The 20,085-nt window shown below is 45.7% G+C and overlaps 1 protein-coding gene across 5 annotated transcripts in view; it reads right to left on the bottom strand.

Annotated features, from left to right (window-relative positions):
- The window catches only part of Macroh2a1 (macroH2A.1 histone), a 70,767-nt gene that overhangs the window by 4,408 nt on the left and 46,274 nt on the right, over positions 1-20,085 (bottom strand). For 3 of the 5 annotated variants that reach the window (XM_078048990.1, XM_078048991.1, XM_078048998.1), the window contains exons 6-8: positions 13,226-13,325; positions 6,805-6,894; positions 4,331-4,505 (exon numbers count right to left, since the gene is read on the bottom strand). In XM_078048990.1, coding sequence (XP_077905116.1) covers positions 4,331-4,505; positions 6,805-6,894; positions 13,226-13,325 — 365 coding nt within the window. Of the gene's footprint in view, positions 1-4,330; positions 4,506-6,804; positions 6,895-11,397; positions 11,489-13,225; positions 13,326-20,085 lie in introns of all 5 variants that reach the window. The other 2 variants (XM_078048993.1, XM_078048996.1) reach the window with 1 other exon arrangement.

Here is a 20,085-nt window from a genome sequence, read left to right as displayed (position 1 = left end):
AGAACGCAGGGCTTGGCCTTGACTACCCCTCCCCCAGCTCCTAGAGCCATGTCTGAGTGTCCCCTGGCATCATTCCAGTTGTTTCTGGAACAGCCTTTGCTGAGAGTCCTAGCCCCTGTTTCCCTAGGCTGGTGCCAGGGGATCCCAGGCTGTCGGAGTCTGGTGTAGTCCTGGCTCAGCCTGCTCAGCAGTGGTTGGGGCACACACAGGACCCCTGTCCTACTTGGATGTGCAGGGATGCTGGGTTCATAAGGGCTGCACCCCAGGAGGATTCAAGCTCCGCTTGCTCTGTTAAGCTCTCTCCCAGTGTGGAGCATCGCTAGCACCCTGTTGAGATCTCACCTCCAGGGAAAAAGGCTCCAAGCAGATGTCCTGGAGGGACAGATGGGAGTTGGCCCTTGATGCTGGGTAGGGCAGAGGCAGACTGTCTTCCTGCTGGGCCAACCCAGTCTGATCATCTTGGCTATCTGGGGAGATGGGAAGGGCTGGAGGTCTTGGAAGCCTCGCTGTCACCCTACGTGTGGATCACTGCTGCTAGAACAGGTTCTGTTCTGCGCTGCTGCTGCTTCTGGTCTTTACTTTCCTCCCAGCTCTGAACTCAGTGATGGCCTGACTGTATGAATTTCCCCAACCCTGAGGTGAAGACCAGGTGAGTCATCAACTGACAGCAGTGGTGTCCAGAAGGGCTGATGGGTCCTCTGTATTCAGGCAGCTCAAGGATGGCCTCTACCATTTCTCACCTGGGCTCCCAGATCAGCTGATGGGGAATTTCTGCCAGCTCAGAGGCTTGGCATTGGTTTCTATCCTTTCTCATTAAAGTCAAAGATGAGGGGCAAGGAGGCTGAAGGCCAGGTCATGGGGAGGTGGAATCACGCAGAGCCTGCAGACAGGGCACCCAGGGTTGTCTAGGGCGTAGGCCTTGGAGCCAGCGGTCTCCCGCAGAACCTGGCTCGGCATGGTCCTCAAGCTGGGTGACCTCAAGGGAGTTATTTAGCTAAGCTTCAGGTACTTTGCCTTTAAATGGACATAGTGACATGTCGCCTCTTGGGGCTGCTGTGTGACACTATAGCTAAAGGCTTTACCAAGTGCCAGGGGCTCTGTGAATCCTCATAAATTGTAGGTTGAAAAACACAAAGGGAGCTTTCCTTTTAAGCTATAAATCTAGGGAAAGTTTAATCAGAGCCCCCAAACTGGCCCTTCCCTACGTGCGCTCAGCAAGGGTTACCTCCTAAGGTCAAACAGCTGAGATGCAGGGCTGTCCACTGGTATTGTGATTAAAATGGCTTAGGCCAGAGTTGCACATTTGCCTCCATTGAGGCTGAGGAGCTGGAGGCTGATGGCCTCCACAAGAAACAGTGACCCTGGCTCTTGACCATGTTTGTATTTCTATTGTTTTAGTTCCAACGTGACTTTTGTTCCAGAGACACTGGATGCCACAGACGAGCCGTCTTATTTCCCTTGGAACCCCCCTGATTTACTGCCGGCTCTGGTGTAATCCCATTCTTTCCTCATGAAAAGGAGGGCAGCTGTCTCCCAGGCTGCAGCAAGGTCTGCCTGACAGATGTGGCTCAGGGAGCCCCACACGTGTGCTGCCTTTGGCATTCCGCCCTCTTAAAAGCTTTAGATTGATTATTTTTAAAAACTTTTTACTCCATGAAAAATGTAAATAAGTTTGTAATAACAGATGCTCTTTTATGGGAATTACTTTTATGCTTCAATTAAAAATTTCCCAATAGCCATATGAAAGAGCGTGAAATTATTACCGCCAATAAAGGCTCCTATTGCCTTGCTCTTCGGAAGCACCTTTCATCAGGGTAGATCAAAGTGCATCCGAGGCACTAATTAACTGAGCCACAGAACCATCTGTGAGGAAAGGTAATCCCTATGGCCTGACTTGAGGTTAAGGCAGGCCAGAAACAGAGAGGTTGATTCATTTACCAAAGGTTACACAGTACCATGCTGGCAACCCCTACCCTGCCTGTCAAAAAAAAAAAAAAAAAGCCTTCTGTAAGAAATGGGGGAATGAGAAGGTGGGAGGAGCAAGGAGTATGGTTACTCAAGCTCTGACCCAGAAACCATTTAAACCATTTAAAAGAAAGATGGTTTTGAATCCACTTTGGGACTGGCCTTGGCACCTATAATACAGCTCCATCACTCAAGGGAAAGTTGAGCTGCTGAGTGCTTGCTGACCAAATTATGAAGGATTCTTGTCTTTGCCAGGTGCTCTTAGAGCCAATCAAAAGGGCTTTTAGATATTTTAACTCTGCTAGCCTTTGATTTCAATGTGTATTTACACGGTATTGACTTTTTAAAAGATGTTTCATGTATGCTTTTGGTAAAAAAAAAAAAAGGGACTAGAATGATGTACAGTCACTGAAAATAAAGATGGCTGTCCAAACAGTAGGAAAGCGAGTGGAGTCGGCAGCCCTCCACCGAGCACTTCTGGAGGTGTAGCTGGGTGTGGAGTGTGCCTGTGTGCATGCATGGGCGCAGGTGCATTTGCTTGTCTTCTGCTCAGGAACCCTCCTGGCGCCCCATCCACACACCATGGAGCTGTTGTCTCCAGCCTCCTTCAGCCAAGAGGCCTGAGGAGACATGCACTTGAGCAGAGCGGAGGTCATAGGGACCTAACTCAAAGAAGCCCTGGTGCACCAGGCCCACGGTGCCCAGAGCTGCAGCGCCAGAGCAGGAGAGGTGAGCCTGAGGGTGGCTCGGAGGCCACATCCTGCTGTGCTGCCCTTGCTGGAGAGTGCAGTGCAAGGCTCCCGAGGAACAGGGTCAGGGATAACCTAGTGTCCTCTCCTTGGCGGTGTCATCTGGTAGGTCTTGACATCTGGTGTGACTACCTGGGCCACAGAAAGTCCTGGGGTGGTGGTGGCAGTGCCTGTCTGAGGTATAATGTCTAAGTAATGTGACAGAAAGTCCATTCAGTGAGTGTTGTCTCTGTCACTTGAAGCACTGGACCTCAGTGCTGGCAAAATTATGGGGCCTTTCCAAATGGAAAGGAGAAAACTCCACTTTGCCCTTGTGTGTGCGGAGAAAAGGGTAGCTTTCGACACAAAGGCCCTGGGTCTGGGCCTGCCTGGAAGGACAGTGCAGCCCGGGGTTCAGGGATGTCAGTGCTGCTGCCCCGTGGCTCTGCCTTCCTTGGGTTCTGGGAGGGATAGAAAGGCAGAAACTCGAGAAGGCTTGGGAGCCTGGGTGGGATGCCCTGGGCACAGCGGCAGGTAGGTAGTCCACTTGAACTATACCACTGCTGACGTGAAGTCTAGGCCTGGCCCCTGCTGGACCCAGAGTCTAACAGCTGCAGCCTCTTTAAGAACTTTCCTTGGGTTTCAGGGCCCAATTCAGATCCTGAGCCTTCCAGATCCAGTGTCTCAGAACCCTGGCAGGGAAGATGCTAGAGCTATGAGGGGCCATGGGCCCCAATTTCAGAGGCGGCATTCTCCTGACTGACCATGGACCCTGTGTCACAGCAGGTTTCTTGAAGCACTCTCCCTCTAAAAACTCCTTCAGCTTTCTGAACACCCTGAGACGTTACATGGAGTGGGGTTGGGGAAGGGGGTGATTACTAATTACACCTGTTTTCAGAGTGGGGGTTCATTTATATGCTGTGAATCAGCTGGTGAGTGGCCAATTCCAGGCCTGGCCCCCAAGTCACAGTGCAACACTGCCCTGTCAGAAAACCGAGAGGCTACTTGTTGGTTTGGGGGTATGTGGCCAGGGAGGCTGTGGGGGTGCAGCTGAGGCCTATCTGCATCTTAGCTGCTAAAGACTAAACTCCTCCAGTGGTGGCCCTCTGGGTTGTCTCGGGAGCAATCATGCTGCTTCTATAGGCCTTGGCGAGTCGACTTGGGGATAACTTGAAGGCTGGGAGGTGGAGCAGAGCGGGTCATTGCATCACCTAGAGCAGCAGGACAGGAGAGGAAGGGGCTTTGGGAATAAAAGAACAGAGATAAAGGGCTTTGCCCAAGGCTGTGGTGGCTTGGGGGCAGAATTATTGCTTTTAACCTACTTATTATAAGAAGATCACAATCTTAGTACTCCTATGTCCACACCTCCCATCCTCTCCACCTTAATCACCTCTGTGATGACATTTGCTATCATAATTCAAGTTTCATAGTGTCCTGGGGGCCTGTCTCTCTGTGACTGCTCAGTTGCCCTTGCTATTGATTAACATTGGCATTCTTCCCTTGCTCATGCTCTGGTCTCCTTGACCAAGGCAAGGTCTGAAGCAGCCTCAAGAGGCCTTGTCCACAATGACAGGGTCACAATTAGGTGTCACAGAGAAATACAGCCATGACTGACATGATGACAAGAGTGCCCATACCTGCCGCTGCCAATAGATGGAAATGCAATAGATTTCAGCTTCTTATCATCAGCCAGGGCCAAGCAGTTTTTCACGGTTTTTTCCAGAAGTTCTTCACACTTGTCTGCACCCCAGACTGGACTATTACAGTGGATCACAAACTTGGCAGGCAGGCCATGGCCTGCACTGACAGCAGCTGGAGGGGACAAGACAGAGTGCACATCACAAGATGCCAAACACAGGCCCGCTCTCTCACTTAAAGCATGCATTCCCCAGGCCTCTGCTGGCCTGTGTCCACAGAGGAAGGCAGCTGTCTGTGGGGTGGCAATTCTAGCATCAGCACAAGCTGGAAACTGCTTATCCCTTGGTCTCCTCATTTGGGGGTGGTCAAGCAAAACCCACCCCTAGAAAGCTAGCACTGGATGTGTGCCCTCCAGTTTTAGCCCAGACTGTAGTGAGCACTGCCTAAGAAGTATGCAGGATGTCTGGGCCCTATCCATCTAATGCAACCCAATGTGTCAGAATTTTGCAATGACTATGATTTATCTCTACGTCTTCCAGACACCATTCAAGACAAGCCTGCTAAGAGAGAGTGATAAGCAACATGATCCCCTCTCTGTGGCCATCCTTCATGCATGACTGATCCTGCCTACTTGTGGCAGACCATAATAAGGGCGCTAAGATGCAACTTTTTCTGTGCCTGGAAGAGGAGCCCATCTCCAAGTACTCATCTCCTCAGAGATCCACCTTTCCCTTGTTAGATCTAGGGACTCACATCTACCATATACAGGAGCAGCGATGAGCCTGTTCCTTTTTCCCATCCATAACATGCTCCATAAAGAAGGTGGCTCCAGAGCCAGCATGTCTGACAGGTTCTGTGTGCTAATGTCTCTAACCCACTGCTACAGTAAATACCCAAACCTCTTGGTTTGATATGTATATATGTTTGGTATGTCCAAAACTCACTTTGAGGAATACCTGTCAGCATTGTCCAAGGGATATGGGTTAAGACTGTAGCACTAGGAGACACAGGAGAAGTGATCTGTGGATAGCATTGCACTGTACTGTAGAAATAGCTCTAAACTAACAAAAGTGGGGTCTGGGTGTGAGTCTTGGTTCAGCTTGCTGACTGGTTTCACAAACGGGGCAGCATTGCTACCTACAGAAACTTATGATTAGGAGGCTTAACTCACTGATTTGTCCATATTTGAAGTCACTGCTAAATTATGCATGGATGGCTGGAAAGAAACATGCTAACAGATTATCTCCAGGCAGTGGAGCAGGAGTATATTTTGTTTTCTTCTTTATAATTTTTATAATATTTTCTAAAACAGCTCTTATATACAAGAACGAAATGTATTATTATTAAGTAAAATTATCTTGAACCATGCTAAATCTAATGTATTTGCCTCAGCTGTGGCTCTCTGTGTGTGGGGGCAAATGTGGAGGGCCACAAGTGGGGCTCAAACAGGAGCACTGGGGCGGGGGAAGTCTATGGGCTGATACTGGCAGGGCCTGGGAAGGGGAAAGACCAGCAGCTTGTGGCTGGGTAGCTAATGCTGTGTGTGCACTTCCTTGTGCAACATGGAACTTTGGTGCAACAATAACTTAAAGTTACTGCTCTGCCTGTCATGCCTCTTATATGCAGATCAGAAATGGCAGAGCAAAGGTGAGACTCAGGTCAGCAAAGGGAATGCTGCTCCTTCACTCAGATTAGGCCTCGAGACTAGCCCAGGATGGGGGTCATGTGCAGTCACTGGGGAGAGAGGGCCAAGGCCTGGTTGGCCAGCTGACAGAGAGCCTGTGTGGACATCATGTAGTAATTACTGATGTCCATATTGAGTTAAGATTCACTTTAAAAAGAGAAGCAGGATTTACTGATAGAATGGGTCCTGGGGATCATGGAATAAGAAAAGAAAATTGGAGTCCAAAGTGCATGGACTCAGGAGGCCACTGTCCTGCATGCCCGACTGATCACCTAAAATTCTAAAATTCAGGCGTGCAGCTGTGAGAAGCACTCTGCCTCTAGATTTAAGCAATGTTTTTGCCCATGTCAGGCTCAAAGTCATTTTATTTCCTCTCCCATCAGGAATGGCAAATTAGAAATATGTATTTCTATGTTTCCCACTAAAAACACAGGTGGTTGGGTGAAAATTATTAATTTGCATCTGCTACCAGCAATTGTTGCAGATGGTTCATTATCACTGTCTAGAATTCCCAGTTTGTAGATTTGCCAAACTCAGTTTCTATAATTTCTTAAAATTTGATGCCAAGCTTATAAGAGCTATTAACTTTTTTTTTTAATTGCAAAGGTGAGTTTCACAAACCTTAAGCTCCTTGACAATTTGCATGTGATAAATCTCTAAGTGGTAAACCTTATAGGGCCCTCACCCCGGGAGATATATTTGCACTGTCACTCACCTCTGAACTCCAAGTCATCTCCCCAACATAGCATGTGACACACCCAAATGAGCGCAACAGCTTCCCCACCTCACCTCCAGCTACTTCCAAGGGCCCGTTCTTTTTCCGAAGTTCCAAAACAGCTTCCACAAACTCCTTGCCACCCTTCTTCTCCAGCGTGTTTCCTAGACAAGGACAGGGTGGGATCAGAGTGCCATCCTGTGCCTGCAGCACACATAGACACTTAGCATGTCAGGTGATTATGTACTTTAAATGATCTGACCAGCTAAATTTCCATAAGGCTGCAAAACAGGAACTATGCGTTGACTCAGTCAGGAAAGTGAAATTTAGAAGGGATTTATCATGGGCCAGTTACCACCCTGGCACTGCGGCCTCTACTCACATCTCTCCTGCCCCTTATTTGGATCTGCCTCAGTGATGCTGCCAGAGGTGTAAAGATGCCTGTTCTGCATGTTTTACATGGGCACAGAGCCCAGTTGGCACCGACTTCCAAGGCGGCTGCCTGCCCTAGGTTTTCTTCTATGTCTCTGGGGAGAAGCCCCAAATAAGGAGGTCTGTGAAGGAGGAGACCATGCCCCTATCGAGCAGCCACCTCTCTTCTTGGCAGGAGGCCCAGAAAAAGTGTTCATATTTGGCCTCCTTTGGACTAACATTGCATGCTTAGTTTCTATTTTGCAGCTTTGGTGTAATATGTGAATAAAAAAAAAAGGCCTCAGACAGTATTTTCTTAATTACACTAACGATTCAGAATCATTTTAGGGAAAGGAGGGTAACATCAGAAACAGAGCTTAAAGATGAACTGGGTTGTATAAAAGTTTGAAAAGAAGGCTAACTGCTCAAGATCAAATTTGAAACAACAAAATATGGTGCTTTTAAGTATCGGGGTGCTTGCTAAGTGATCATTTACATCTATGAAAGTCAAGTTCTCAAACCAGGTCACCAACACCTATAAGAACTTTGGGTTAACATCTCACGTGGGCTAAAAAGCAGCAAAATTAGTGACAATATCACCCTTTAAAGTTTGGCCAGAATGGGGTCTGATTCTTCCTTAAGCTCTGTTTCCTTAGTTTTGCACATTTTAAAGTACTTTTCCTCACATGAGGATAATATACTCCCCTTAAGATTCACCATATGTCTTGGAAAATTCAAGGTGTATCTGGTGTGATTCTGGTAAGGAGGGTCAAAGTATATCAGAATGCACCAGCCCCAGCTCTCTTTGGATTCACTGGGTAATGATGGATTAAGTCTATTTATTTTAGCAAAACCTGCCTCATCCATAGGCTTGTTCTGCAAAGGTGAATCAACCCCAGGAAATGTCTGGAAAGAAAAGCAAACAGCCAGGGCACTGTCACAAATAAGACAGAACCAGGGATGATGGCGGGAACTGAACCTGTTGTCGCCCTGCTGCAGGAAGTCAGGGGTGTGAGAATGAGCATGACTAGCAGCCCCCTGCCTGTGGGAGACTCTTGGTGATCTGAGGGCTAGGTTTCCAAAGGAATAAACTTTGGATCCTGTGTCACTTATCATTAGCTCAGACTGCTCTTATCTCTTTGTCCTGAAAAGCAGCAGAAGCTTTACATGGCAGAAGCTTTACATGGCAGGTGTCACAATGTCACATCCAGAGACTGTCACCTGCTGCTGCATGTCTGTAATAAAGCAGCTGAATGAGCCATGTGCCTGAGGGAGTAGGTTCTGGGCCTCCTGGCCCAAACTCCACCCATCAGGAAGCAGATACTTTGGAAGACTGGGTTCTAGCCTGGGCAGGCTTTATTCCTTCTGAGGTTTGTCCTAGCTGGGACAGGGTCAGTGAGGGATGTGGGACTTGACCTTGGGCCCAGCTTACTTGTGAGACCCCAATACAGGAGTGCAAATCAGCTGGATCCCAATACTAGTTTTCCCCTTTAGCCTATTCTCAAGCTTGGGGAGATGGGTGACAAATATGCCACAGGCTGGATTATTTAAGGTTCTCATTCTCTATCATATCTACCCTTTTGTAAGAACTGGGAAATTTGGAAAATAAAACAAGATCAGCACTGTATTCATGAAGACTTTCTAAAGTACAAAATATTTCCTAAGAAAATGGGCTGATTTTTAATTAAAGGTGTTATATCTTAGGAAGAGTGTTTACTTTAAAATTTTTACTTATAATTAAATATTGCTTTAATTAGAAGTGAAATTGCAAGTTAAAATACACTTAATGCATTTCCCGAACTTAAAAAAACTGAACCCTAGATTGCAGGCAATCAACCCAGTCAGGACTTGACTCCTACACACACATATGTATGCACATGTTCATGTAGACACACGTGTACTTTTTAACAAGAAACAGGCCCATTTTCAACCATATTGTCAACACTCTTAATGTAAGACTCTTGCTTTTTAGGCTTAACTTCAGGGTTAATCATAAAGCAATTGGCTTATTTGCCCCCAAGCATAAACATGTGTTACTCCCATGAGAACAAGAACATTATTTCATGCTTAGAAAGCAGGCATAAGTATCAGTGTTCAAAACAGCCTAAGCGAAAATTTAGGCTTGGGCAAATGTCAGGCTAAGCCTGTGGTCTATTTCACTGTTAGAAAGAACTTTTGATGGGTAAAAGTTAATCACTGGGGCTAAGCATTCCTGCACTCGAATTCCTTCTTCCAGCAGTCTCGGGACTCAGGAATTCACACCGAAAATGAGAAGTGGAGTGGTTGCTTCCCTAGCTTCCTCTTTTCCCCTCTCACACATCAAGGTGGGAGCTGGAACCAATTGAGGCCATGTATGAATCTGGTTGATGGTTGTTTTGGGATTATACGAGACATCTGGGGTCAGTTCTAGTTTGGACTGGGTTGGCAGGCACAGCAAGCACAGAGGTGGGCTTTGGAAGACTGGGTTCCAGCCCTGGCAGGGTTTATTCCTTCTGAGGTTTGTCCTAGCTGGGACAGTGTCAGTGAGGAATATGGGGCTTGACCTTGGGCCCAGGTTACTTCCTGACCCTATGATACTGGTGGCTGGGCAAGCATGACAGAGGTAAATAAAGCATTAGCAACATTGTTAATCCAGCCCCACTGACAGCTCAGAAAGGACTGGGCTTTTTTAGGGGCCTGTGTCCTAGCTGGGTGCTACCCTGTCTCAAAGCCTCCAGCTCTCCCCCAGGCCTGAATAATCCTGCTGAACATAGCCTTTGGTGGGCCACAGCAAGTTGACCAATTTTCTCCTCTCCTTGGGCCTGGATGAGATCCTCTTGCCCAGGGAGCTTCATAATTTTCATTATCAAATGCTCTGGATGGCAGAATGAACCCTGGCCTTCGTTCCCCCCAGCTAAAAAAAGGACTAGCCCTTTGCTGTTCATTTATTTATTTTCCTCCATATAAATACTTCCCTCTGATCAAGTTTTCATTTGGTTAAGAAAAGAAGCATCTTTCTCTTAAGCTCCCTGTCTTAAGAGCTATTAAATTCCTCTAAAATCTTATGAAAACAGAGTTTATTTTAATTGCCTACAGTCTGATTTCACTTTGGCCTTGGCACAGATGGTAAATCCCGACTTTCTCATCCAGTTTGTCTTTCCATCCATGTCTGAAGTCCAAAATGCTCAGGACAGAAAAGAGCCTAAATCCTGTGGTCCGGGTAAGATTGAATGGCTCCTCTGCTAGTGACACTGAATATAACTGGGCAGCCACAGGGTGCTGTGCTATTGTATATCTAGTGTCCAGGACTCAGCAAAGTCCTAAGTTCCTCATCTGTCATAATGACTGTACTTGGCACTTGTCAGGAATGTCACTGTTCTCTTTGGAAGCTGTATTTGAATACTGAGAATGCTGTTCTCAGACCCAGCAAATGTATATATAAATCACATCTGCAATCAGAGGGAGACCATACAGCAAGCACCAGTCACAAGACAGACACCAGTAAAGGCACTTTGCCTACAGTTCATGTAATTCTTATTATTACCAGTTATGGAAACTGAGGTATCCAGGAGTTAAGTGGCTTTCCTGGGCCCCATAATAACCAGAAGATGTTAGGGCTAGGATTCAAGTTACTCCTAGCTAGAAATTAATTTTGGGATTACCATCGGATGCTTCATTACATAAGCCCTTCAGCATTATTGGAGAGGGGCCTTGATGCCCACATTGTGAATCCAGTGCCACAGGTTGTGCCTCCTCAGTGCTCTCTGCCTTGGCCACACTTAGCTAGTGAGCATGCAGGGAGGAAACCTACATTGGGTTGCCAGCTGCCAGAGGAGAGGAAGGTGCCTTCTGGATCTAGAATAGCTGTCTAGGGACTTCTCATCATAAGTGAGGTGGTTTTCATACCCCTTGTCTACTCTTTACAGGGCACAGAAGTGGTCTTAGAAGCATGCGGCCCATCTCACCATATCCTCCCTAAGATCTCTATGAACCCAGTCTCCAACAAAGCTGTGCCTCAGGAAGTAAGGGAAGAAATGATGCTGCTGAGCCAGTTTACAAACCAGAAGTGCCCACTGGTGAGCTGCATGATACACCCTGGCTGACAGCTAGCTGTATTTCTCTGGTTCACAACCCAGGGACGGGAGGCCTTGGGAAGGTCAGGACAGCTGGAAGTGTGAAATGAATGCAGCCCTGCATAGCTGTCAAAGGATCAAGCTGTCTGCGGCGGCCGACTGACCATGCACACACACACTCGGCAGCACCCGGCTAGGCATTACCTACTTCACCACCGATGTAGAAGTCAGTGTTTGTCGGGTGAACGACAGCATCACTGTCGATCGAGGCAATGTCAGCCTGTACAACTTGCAACTATAACAGGTAAACAAATGTAGATCAACTGTGTTGGACCGAGACCCACGCACAGGCACATTTACTAATGCCCCAATGGCAGGGCTGTCCTACCTGGTCGATTCCAACATATGAGCCCAGGGGGCAATCAGTCCACGCAGTGTGCGCACATGTGGATGGGGGTAAGGACAGGAGGAGGAGGAGGAATATCAAATGTGACATGTTTAAATTAAACATTTGAATGACAAGTCCAAAAAAAGAGAAACACACATGAGATCATTTCCAAAGGTTAAAAGAAATTAAAACAACAAATGCCCCATTTCACTTCGCAAAAACCTGTAACACTGGCACCCCACTGAGAAGGCTACTAAAACATGGCATCTGCTTTAAAAAAAAAAAAATGTGGACCATCAGGCCAACCAAAACAACAAGTTTCTCCATTTAGTCTGCAGTAGTCAACTTGCAGGCTTTAATGTTCATTCTTGTGGCATTCACCATTTTGTCTGCCTTCAAGGGGAAGCTCTCAAAAACCTGAAAACAGTACAGATGTGTGTTCAGGATTGCCTTCATTCCCTCAATGGGTAGAAATACTTTTACAGGCCTGTCTCTTATTCCAGTAAATCTTATTTTCATATATTTTCATATGAAATGTACTTTGAATATTATCTTTGCATTTTTTATTTTTTAGCTTGTGGCTTTTTTAAAGTATTGTGTGAGGCAGTTGGAAAAACAGTTCAAGAAGGACATTTTAAGTCTCAGTCCCCACATCCTCAGCCCACTGAAGCCTATGACTTCAGTTTGGTTTGTGTGGAGTGGGCCCAGGCTGCGTAATAAGCAACTCTCCTAGCAAGGCATCTGCCATCTTACAAAAGTGGCCACAGCTGGGAGCTAAAGGAACACAAAATACACTGTAGTCAGTGTTAGAATGACAATGTCTCCGTGGATATCTGCATAGCCTGGGGAGGCTCTCTACCCCTAAGGGGACAAGCGGCTTTAGTGCCCTAAGTTGACAATTCCTTATATGAAAAGATGAAACAGACACAGGACACCTGAGGAGTACCTCTGTGCTTGCCCTAAACTCTCTGCCCTTCTGAGCAGGAGATACCATGGCCCTGAGGCAGTTTCCTTCACAGGAACACATTCAAAGAGATGCTGCCCTTCTATTTCATATCATTGTCTTGGCCAAATAATTCATTAAGGGGCATTTAGCCATTCAGTATTTTCACTATAGAAAAAGTGGGAGAAGTGTCAGTAGGTGGTAAATTTGGGACAAGCCAATCTGCTTGTAAATGAAAGACAGCTCAGTGGCACACTAATGTAGCATGTCTTCCTTTTCAAGCTTTGAGTATCATTGCTCATCAAGGCTTAAATGGAGAAACTATCATTTTGTAGTTACCTGAGACTGTTCAGTTTAAAAAAGAAAAGGAAAAAAGAAAATAAACAAACAAACAAAAAAAAACCACGTATTTAAAAATCCCCCCCAAGTAACCAGCAGTCAGTTTGATCATTATGGAAGAGAATTTAGATGATAAACATTGCAATTGAGGGGAATGTGGCCAATCACACTCAAAGAAATACATCAGACCATTTCCATTTGGAACAGCTTGAAGTAATATTTAAGGTCTGTACTTGAAGGTCAATCAAGGATTTGAAAATTTGCCTTGACCATTCTGGAGTCTGGGTGGATGAAAGTCTAAATTCTGGGTTCCATAACTTTTCATCTGACAGCTGGTGGTGCCGAACCCCATCCCCAATTACCTAGGTCATCTTTAAGGTCAATGTCAGCATTGGTAGGATTGATTATGGCCTCCACCTCAAAGCCGGCTAAATTACTGATTTCACTGTGAATAAGGTTCAGCTGAAAAGAAAAGCATGAGGTGGAAAATAACAGGAGAGCCTGCAAGTCGCAGAGAAGTGAGCCCTGGACACAGGTGATAGCAGTGAACACTCACAGTGCACTGGGCATGGAGGGAAATAGGGAGGTGCTGGCTAACATTATCCATTTCAATCGGAAGACTCCAATGTTGCTTGGGGTGCTGAAAGGAAGCAAGCTAGGCAGAGCGCTCACAGCTGTGGGGTGACGCCTAGGTCAGAAGGGAAGCACAAGGTATTGGGGGGATTGGCTCTCTTTAGAGGAACTTGTGACCTAGGGACCAAAGTACAGCAGCTGTCAGGACCCAGAATCAGAGTGCTTAGTGCCAGGTGGCACCTGTGACTGTCCTCGCCCCTGGGCACTAGGGCAGTGTGAAAGGGAGTAGTAACTGGCTTGGTTACGCCCCTAGTAGCTTTGCCATTGTCTTCCAAGTGGCTATGGGTCTTTAAGGCTGTCCCATCACTGTGGTTCCCCTCCCCTGCTCAGGGGTGACAAGGAACAAGAAGTCTGTTGTTTAATGACTTAATTTTATTAGTCATGTAATGCTGAAGTTCTGGTGGAACCCAGGAAGAAATCAGCAGTGCTCCAGCAGCAAATGTCCTAATAGTTTCACCTTGTTGGTCAGGTTAGAGTCCCTAGTTTATGGCTTATGAGCAGTTTCCTTGAGGCTGACCAGTCATCTGGCTCTTTCTGAAGACCCCGACTGTCTTCTACACTGCTGTTCTGTTGCCAAGGCAACCCTGAGCCATTGAATAAGAGAGGAGTGAGTTGTGGATTTGGCTGTCCTGGCCCTACTCCTCCCTTCCTTTTCTTCAGATGCAAGTATCTGTAGTAAGTTTGCATGTGCCTGCCCTCTGTCCTTTAATAAAGTTTCTTCAATGATGTAAAGTCCTAACAGCTACAAAAAAGTGCAACACCTAAGCAGCCCACAGAGGAGCTGGTACTCAAACCTACCATTAACCAGGCTGGGAGAGGGACTGTGGCCTGTGGGGCCCAGTGGAGCAGGAGCTCTGGTCCTGGTGCTCACTCGGATAAGAGGCTGTACAGACTCTGGGCAAAGAGGCTCTTGGTAACTGAGCTCTGAGCTGCTCAATTTCCAGGGTCAAGCATTTTGTTAAAAAGAAAAGAAAACAAAAAAACTTGACATGCTATAAGCATGAGAAATATAAAACCACATTTGATTCTTAGAAGGAGCCAGATTCTCAAAAAAGGGAACTGCTTACTAAAAGTTATTCTTTAGAAGAAAGCAGCTGTACAAATAAATTTGGTTACACAGTTAAGGAAGGACCCCATGTATGCCCTGTCACAGGGTGGTGGCCCTCATTTTAAGTTAAAAACTTAGAAGAGAGACTAATTTTCTCCATTGGACTTTCTGGGCTGTTGCTCCTGTGCTCAGTACCACAGGCTGATTTAGGGGATACTTATATCCCTGAATCTGGAGGAGGCCTAAGGGGGATCTCAGCAGCTCAAGGCTATGGTGCCAGACAGAAGCACAGAAAAGAGATAATTAGCATAGGGCCAGGCCTGACCATTGCCCTCAAGGAGAAGGGGTATGAGTGGCAGGGTTGGAGCATCAGGGTAAGGCAAGTGAGCCCTCAGGATTTAGAATAAGGTGGTAGGCTTTACTATGTTATTTAGTATTGAATTTAAGTCCTAGCAAATGTAGTTTATAAAGACTCAAACTAATCCCTGCCCTACCAAAAATATTAAAAATTAAAACATCTTACACTGTGTGAAAATACAGGATGGTGAGTGAGGGAAGCAAAGGAGAAAAAAAGGAAAGAAACACTTGGCACGGCATGGATGGTTAGACTTTTAAGTATATACCTGAAAGATTTCTTTTTGTTAAAAAACAACCACACATCCTTAAAATTCACACGATCATTTTCAATTTGTATAGATGCTTCTGGATTTATATTCAGCTATGCCTCATTGGAAAAGCAGCTACTTTTATGGTCTCTGATTCATCTAGCCAGCAAGGGACCTCAGGAGCCTTCCTCTGATTGTCCTAGGGAAAAATCAGTCTCTGTCCAGGGTAAAGGAGTTTCTGGGAAACTGTGCAGACTGACTTTGCTGAAGTGAGGGAACAGCTGTAAGCCTAACTCAGTTCCCTGTAGAAATCCCAGCTTTCTCTGGACTCACATTCTCTTCTGACCAGAGCAGCCTGCTCCTAGAAGCATGGACCACGGTAGCTCAGGTCCACTACTGCTCAGCACTGGGAACTCCCAGCCAACCAAGTGCTGTTTTGCTCTCTCACCCACATCTGAGGATGAGGCTAGAGCTGAGATTGTCTAACGGTGCTCTACTTTGTGTCAGGGCTCAGCAGAAGTTTTCAGGTTATGGGGTTGAGCCACAAAATAGTTCTACTGGTGTAAAATATATGTGAATATGAAATTTTAAAAAATCCTCTGGACTTGAAATTGTGTGCTTGGGATGGGAAGGGAAGAAGACAAATTGGTTCAGACACTTTGGAAAGACAAATGGGTAATCAGCTTGGGCAGGCTGGACAGTGGAAAGAGGCCAATAGTGAGATGATCATAAAAAAAGACAGTAGTTTCCCTAGACAGGAAGAAAACCCCAAGCCTGGGGGAAAATGGACCATGTATGCACAAGTCTGGAAAAGACTCCACAGTCCAGCTGGTTACACATAAATACGCGTAGTGGGGCCAAGACACCCCAGCCATGGGAGGCCTCCTGTCAGTCAAAGCATGTAGACATATGAAGTACATGCAGAGGATGGGTACTTGTGGGTCACAAATCAAACTTCTGGGCAACTGTGGGAATTCCCAAGAACAGTTTCATTTGCCAAGAAGGAGGAGGATCATGAACAATTTCAGAATTTTAATAAGGTGGTTACTTTGTCCTATCGTTGGAAAAAATGAGAAACTAAGTTTTAAACCACAGCATGGGGGATTTAAAACAGCTGTGAAGATTGTTGGCCACTGGAGAGAACAACCACGGGGTATTGCCAACTACAGAACAGAAGGGCATCCCCTTGGCTGTAGAGTTGGGAGAAAGAAACTGAGCCCAATTAGCTTCAAGATCCCTCCCATGGTAGAAGTCTGATCATCCTAACCTCAGTGGCTCTGCTGTAGCCAGTCTGTGATGCCTGCTGTACCCAAGTTTTTCCTAGGGTGGCTATAGTCATATTAGCACTGAACACGAAACATCCTCAGATATAATTCTGAGATGAAATGGGGCTCTTGGTGGCTCCCAGCCAACCTGGTTCACCTGGATGGGAGGCTGGCACCTACTACATAGGGCAGGCCAGGAGGCAGTCTATCACTAATGACAGAAAAGAAGCAGGTGGGCTGCAGCTGTAGAAGGACACACAGCCTTCATTGACCTGACCTATTTGGTTACAGGAAATAGTAAAATCTTTTTTAAAAAAATATAATCTGGTCACAAATTCAATTTTAGGAAATAAAAGTGATTGTTAATGATAAGCTAAATAACATGCTGGATCTAGCTACAACTGTCAAATTTTGGTGTCCCTCATAATGGGCAAGGAAGGAAGCCTGGCTGCTCTCATGTGTCCGTGCTAGCCCCCTAAAAAATGCAATTCTTTTTTGTCCCCAATGTCCACTTCCACTAAAGGGAATGGGAAGTAGGTATCTTCCATGGAATTACTTCTAGATTTCTCAAGAGAACTGTGCTTTTCCTGGGGTCCACATGGTGGGCAGGGGGCAGAGATGGGGAATGAGTGAGGAACCATAAAACTTGAGCAGGTTCTAGGAGGCCTGCCCCTGAGCCACTCTATGGTTCCCTAGTAGGCCTCACAAGTTGGTCATCTGCAGAGTGGTGGAAAAGGGTGAAGGGCTCCTTCTCACTCACTGCTGCCTCAGAGCTCCCTCTTTCCATACAGCTTTTCAACACCAGAAGAAGTGGGCATGATAAAGGGGAAGAAGTCCTTGGGCCCCCATATCACTGGCCTTTAATGGCTTCCAGTGCTGAAGCCATGATCCTGATCATTTGAGAGGTAGGGAGACTCACACACCCTCCTTAGACTGCCTTCCCAACTGCTTCAAATAATACTGACTCTACCAAGAAACCTAAATCATTTACTACCACTGACACAGATTTATAGGTAGACACATTGGAAGTGTTTTTCAGCAATAAAACCATCAGGTTTTAAAACCTCTGAAAAAAGGCTGCAAATCTCAGTTGAACCACGAAGCAAAAACACTTAGTGGATTCAGATGCATAGCACCGTTTTCTTTTTTAAAACAATTCAACAACGTGTGTGAACATTGGGTAAAATCATAGATTAATGAGGGCAATCACTCCAGAGTCTTCAGTATGTGAAATACATCATTAACAACAACAATTAGGTCCCTGCTCCTAAGCCCTGGGCCATTTCCTCCTGTGAGTAGCTTAGCAACTCTGACTTACAGGGCTGGAGCAAGCACAATATCACCTTTCTCCACTTCAGTTTGCTTGCAATATTAAAGCACTGATTTCATTGTCACAGATGGAAAAATAAGATTCATAGAACACAGGGTACCGTACAGTCATCATTCTACAGTATCCTTTTGAAACATTTACTAAAATCCAAATCAAAACTCATGTCTGTAATAATAACATTTGCAATGTGCTTTGTGTAAAATTTTATATGAGTTAGTTTAATGACTCTTGCCCCTTTTATACCACATGCAATGATTTTCACCTGACAGTAATAGCCAATAAAGGGCCTGAGAGTACTGCTTCAGAATAATGCTCTGAAGGCTGGGGATGTATGCCTAGCATGGGCATAGGGGATGTATGCCTAGCATGGGCATAGGGGTTCAATTCCTAGTACCCACCCCTGCCAAAATAAAAAAAAATAATGTTCTGAAATATAAATCTCACTCCATTTCATGCTGCAAGAGTATAAGTTTCCAGAAAGGACAATGGCATCTTAGTTTCTAACACTGGTGCCCAGGCTGACTTGATAAGCTGCTTTATTCTGAGAAGCAACACTTGGGAAGATGCAGCTTGCCCTGCTAACAGGTGCCTGCCCTGCTGGATATTCAGGGCACTTCTTCCTGGGTGCATGAATTTTAGCTCATTATGTTGTAAGCACATTTAACCAGAAGGATAGTTTCATGGTAGCTAACAGAACAAAGCATGTGAGATGCGACAGAAGGCTGTCAGCATCAGCCCCTTCTCTTACTGGTGACCATTTTACAGCGGGCTCCAGCTCAACCAAACCTCACCAAAAGCCAAGACATCTAACAGGCCCTTTAGTTTCACTATCCAGCCCAGTGCTTTCATTCTCCTCATTAGGCAATATGTCTAAATTACGGAGTATTGAGACTTTTCTATGATTTTTTTGGTCCTTCTTCCTAGCACTAAGAGTCAGTATCAGCCAGATCTGCACTTTTTTATTGCTGTGGTGCTTGCCCTGAGGCCTGTTAGGAAGAGTACCCAAAAGGGAGGAGAGCTGCCAGGAGCAGACTTGTGCCCAACTCTGTGATGGGAGCCAGCAAGGTGTCTACAGCCTTTACCAGGCAGGGCTCCAGGCAGCGGACACAGATCAGATCCCATTCTTTTCTGAAGAGCAACACAACAAGAAAGGCTTCTCTGTTTATACGTGGGCATTTGTATTGTTCTGTGATACTATTCTGGAACTATGTGAGCTCATCCAGCAAGGGGGGTCTGAGCTCTGATCTGAGGTTGGTCAGCAGGAGGAAGCAAGAACATGGAAGAAAGAGGCCAGGGACCTAGAGTCCAAGGACAGGGTGGGGCAATAATGTGGTACCTGCTTAGTAGGTTTGGGAGCCCTGGCTAATCATCTATGTTTGGGATCTAGAACACACTAATTCTGAATAGCAGGAAGTTTTCACATGTTATTTTCAACTGAAGCAATTTGGATGACAGGTCACATTAACTTTCAATACATTCCCCAAAGGACAGGTTAAAGGGTGTGAAAGTAAACCCAGGTGGTTGCCTGCACTGCTGAGTTGAAAATTTTTAAATGAAAAGTACATGTATTTTAAACAAAAACTTTTAAAGCCTCAGACCTTAAGATGACAACTAAAACTGCTTTTTTTTTCTTTTGAAAAATGCATATGAAATACAGATAATGGTTATAAAATGTAAACAGCAATGGTTAGATTCTGGAACACAGAGTCCACCACAGGAATTGCATCATGAGAGACTGAGTGCAATTAGTGACAGGAAGAGGGAAGGGCTGGGGGGAGAACTTGCAATGATGTGAGCAAGAGAACCGTGTCACTGGGATGCTAAAGAAAATCGACAGTGAGGATCTAAAAATGATGCAGCTTCTGAACCATGTTGTTACCACCTTAGTACCAAACAAATTTACATGGAAGGTCAAATTCAGTCCTTTAATTTTTGAATGAAGAATGAAAAAAAATTAAGCAAAGCTTAATTCTCTTTCTCCCCACCCTCTTTTTTTTGGTGCTAATAGAGAAATATTAATGTACTCTCATTTTCAGGTCTTAAAAGCCTTTGCATCATTTTTATTTTCAATAAAAGTGAATTATCTTTTACAAAACCATGGCGTCCTTGCAAAGTTGCATCACTGGGGCAGCTGAAAATATATTGCCCACGGTTAAAACAGACAAACAATTGGCTTGAAGAATCGTCTGGTGGTTCAGTGAAGAAGCCCCGAGTGCCCAATTAGTACCTCTGAAAAAAGTCCCCTCCCAGGATCAGATCTACCCTCAGCATCCATGAGAATGAGGAGGCTGCCTGCCAGATCCTTCCCTTTGCACCACCCATAACTGTCTGGTGACCAGTT

Source organism: Ictidomys tridecemlineatus, chromosome 1, assembly GCF_052094955.1.
Source record: "Ictidomys tridecemlineatus isolate mIctTri1 chromosome 1, mIctTri1.hap1, whole genome shotgun sequence".
Taxonomy (NCBI): Eukaryota; Metazoa; Chordata; class Mammalia; order Rodentia; family Sciuridae; genus Ictidomys; species Ictidomys tridecemlineatus.
This window is presented reverse-complemented; position numbering and strand designations above follow the sequence as displayed.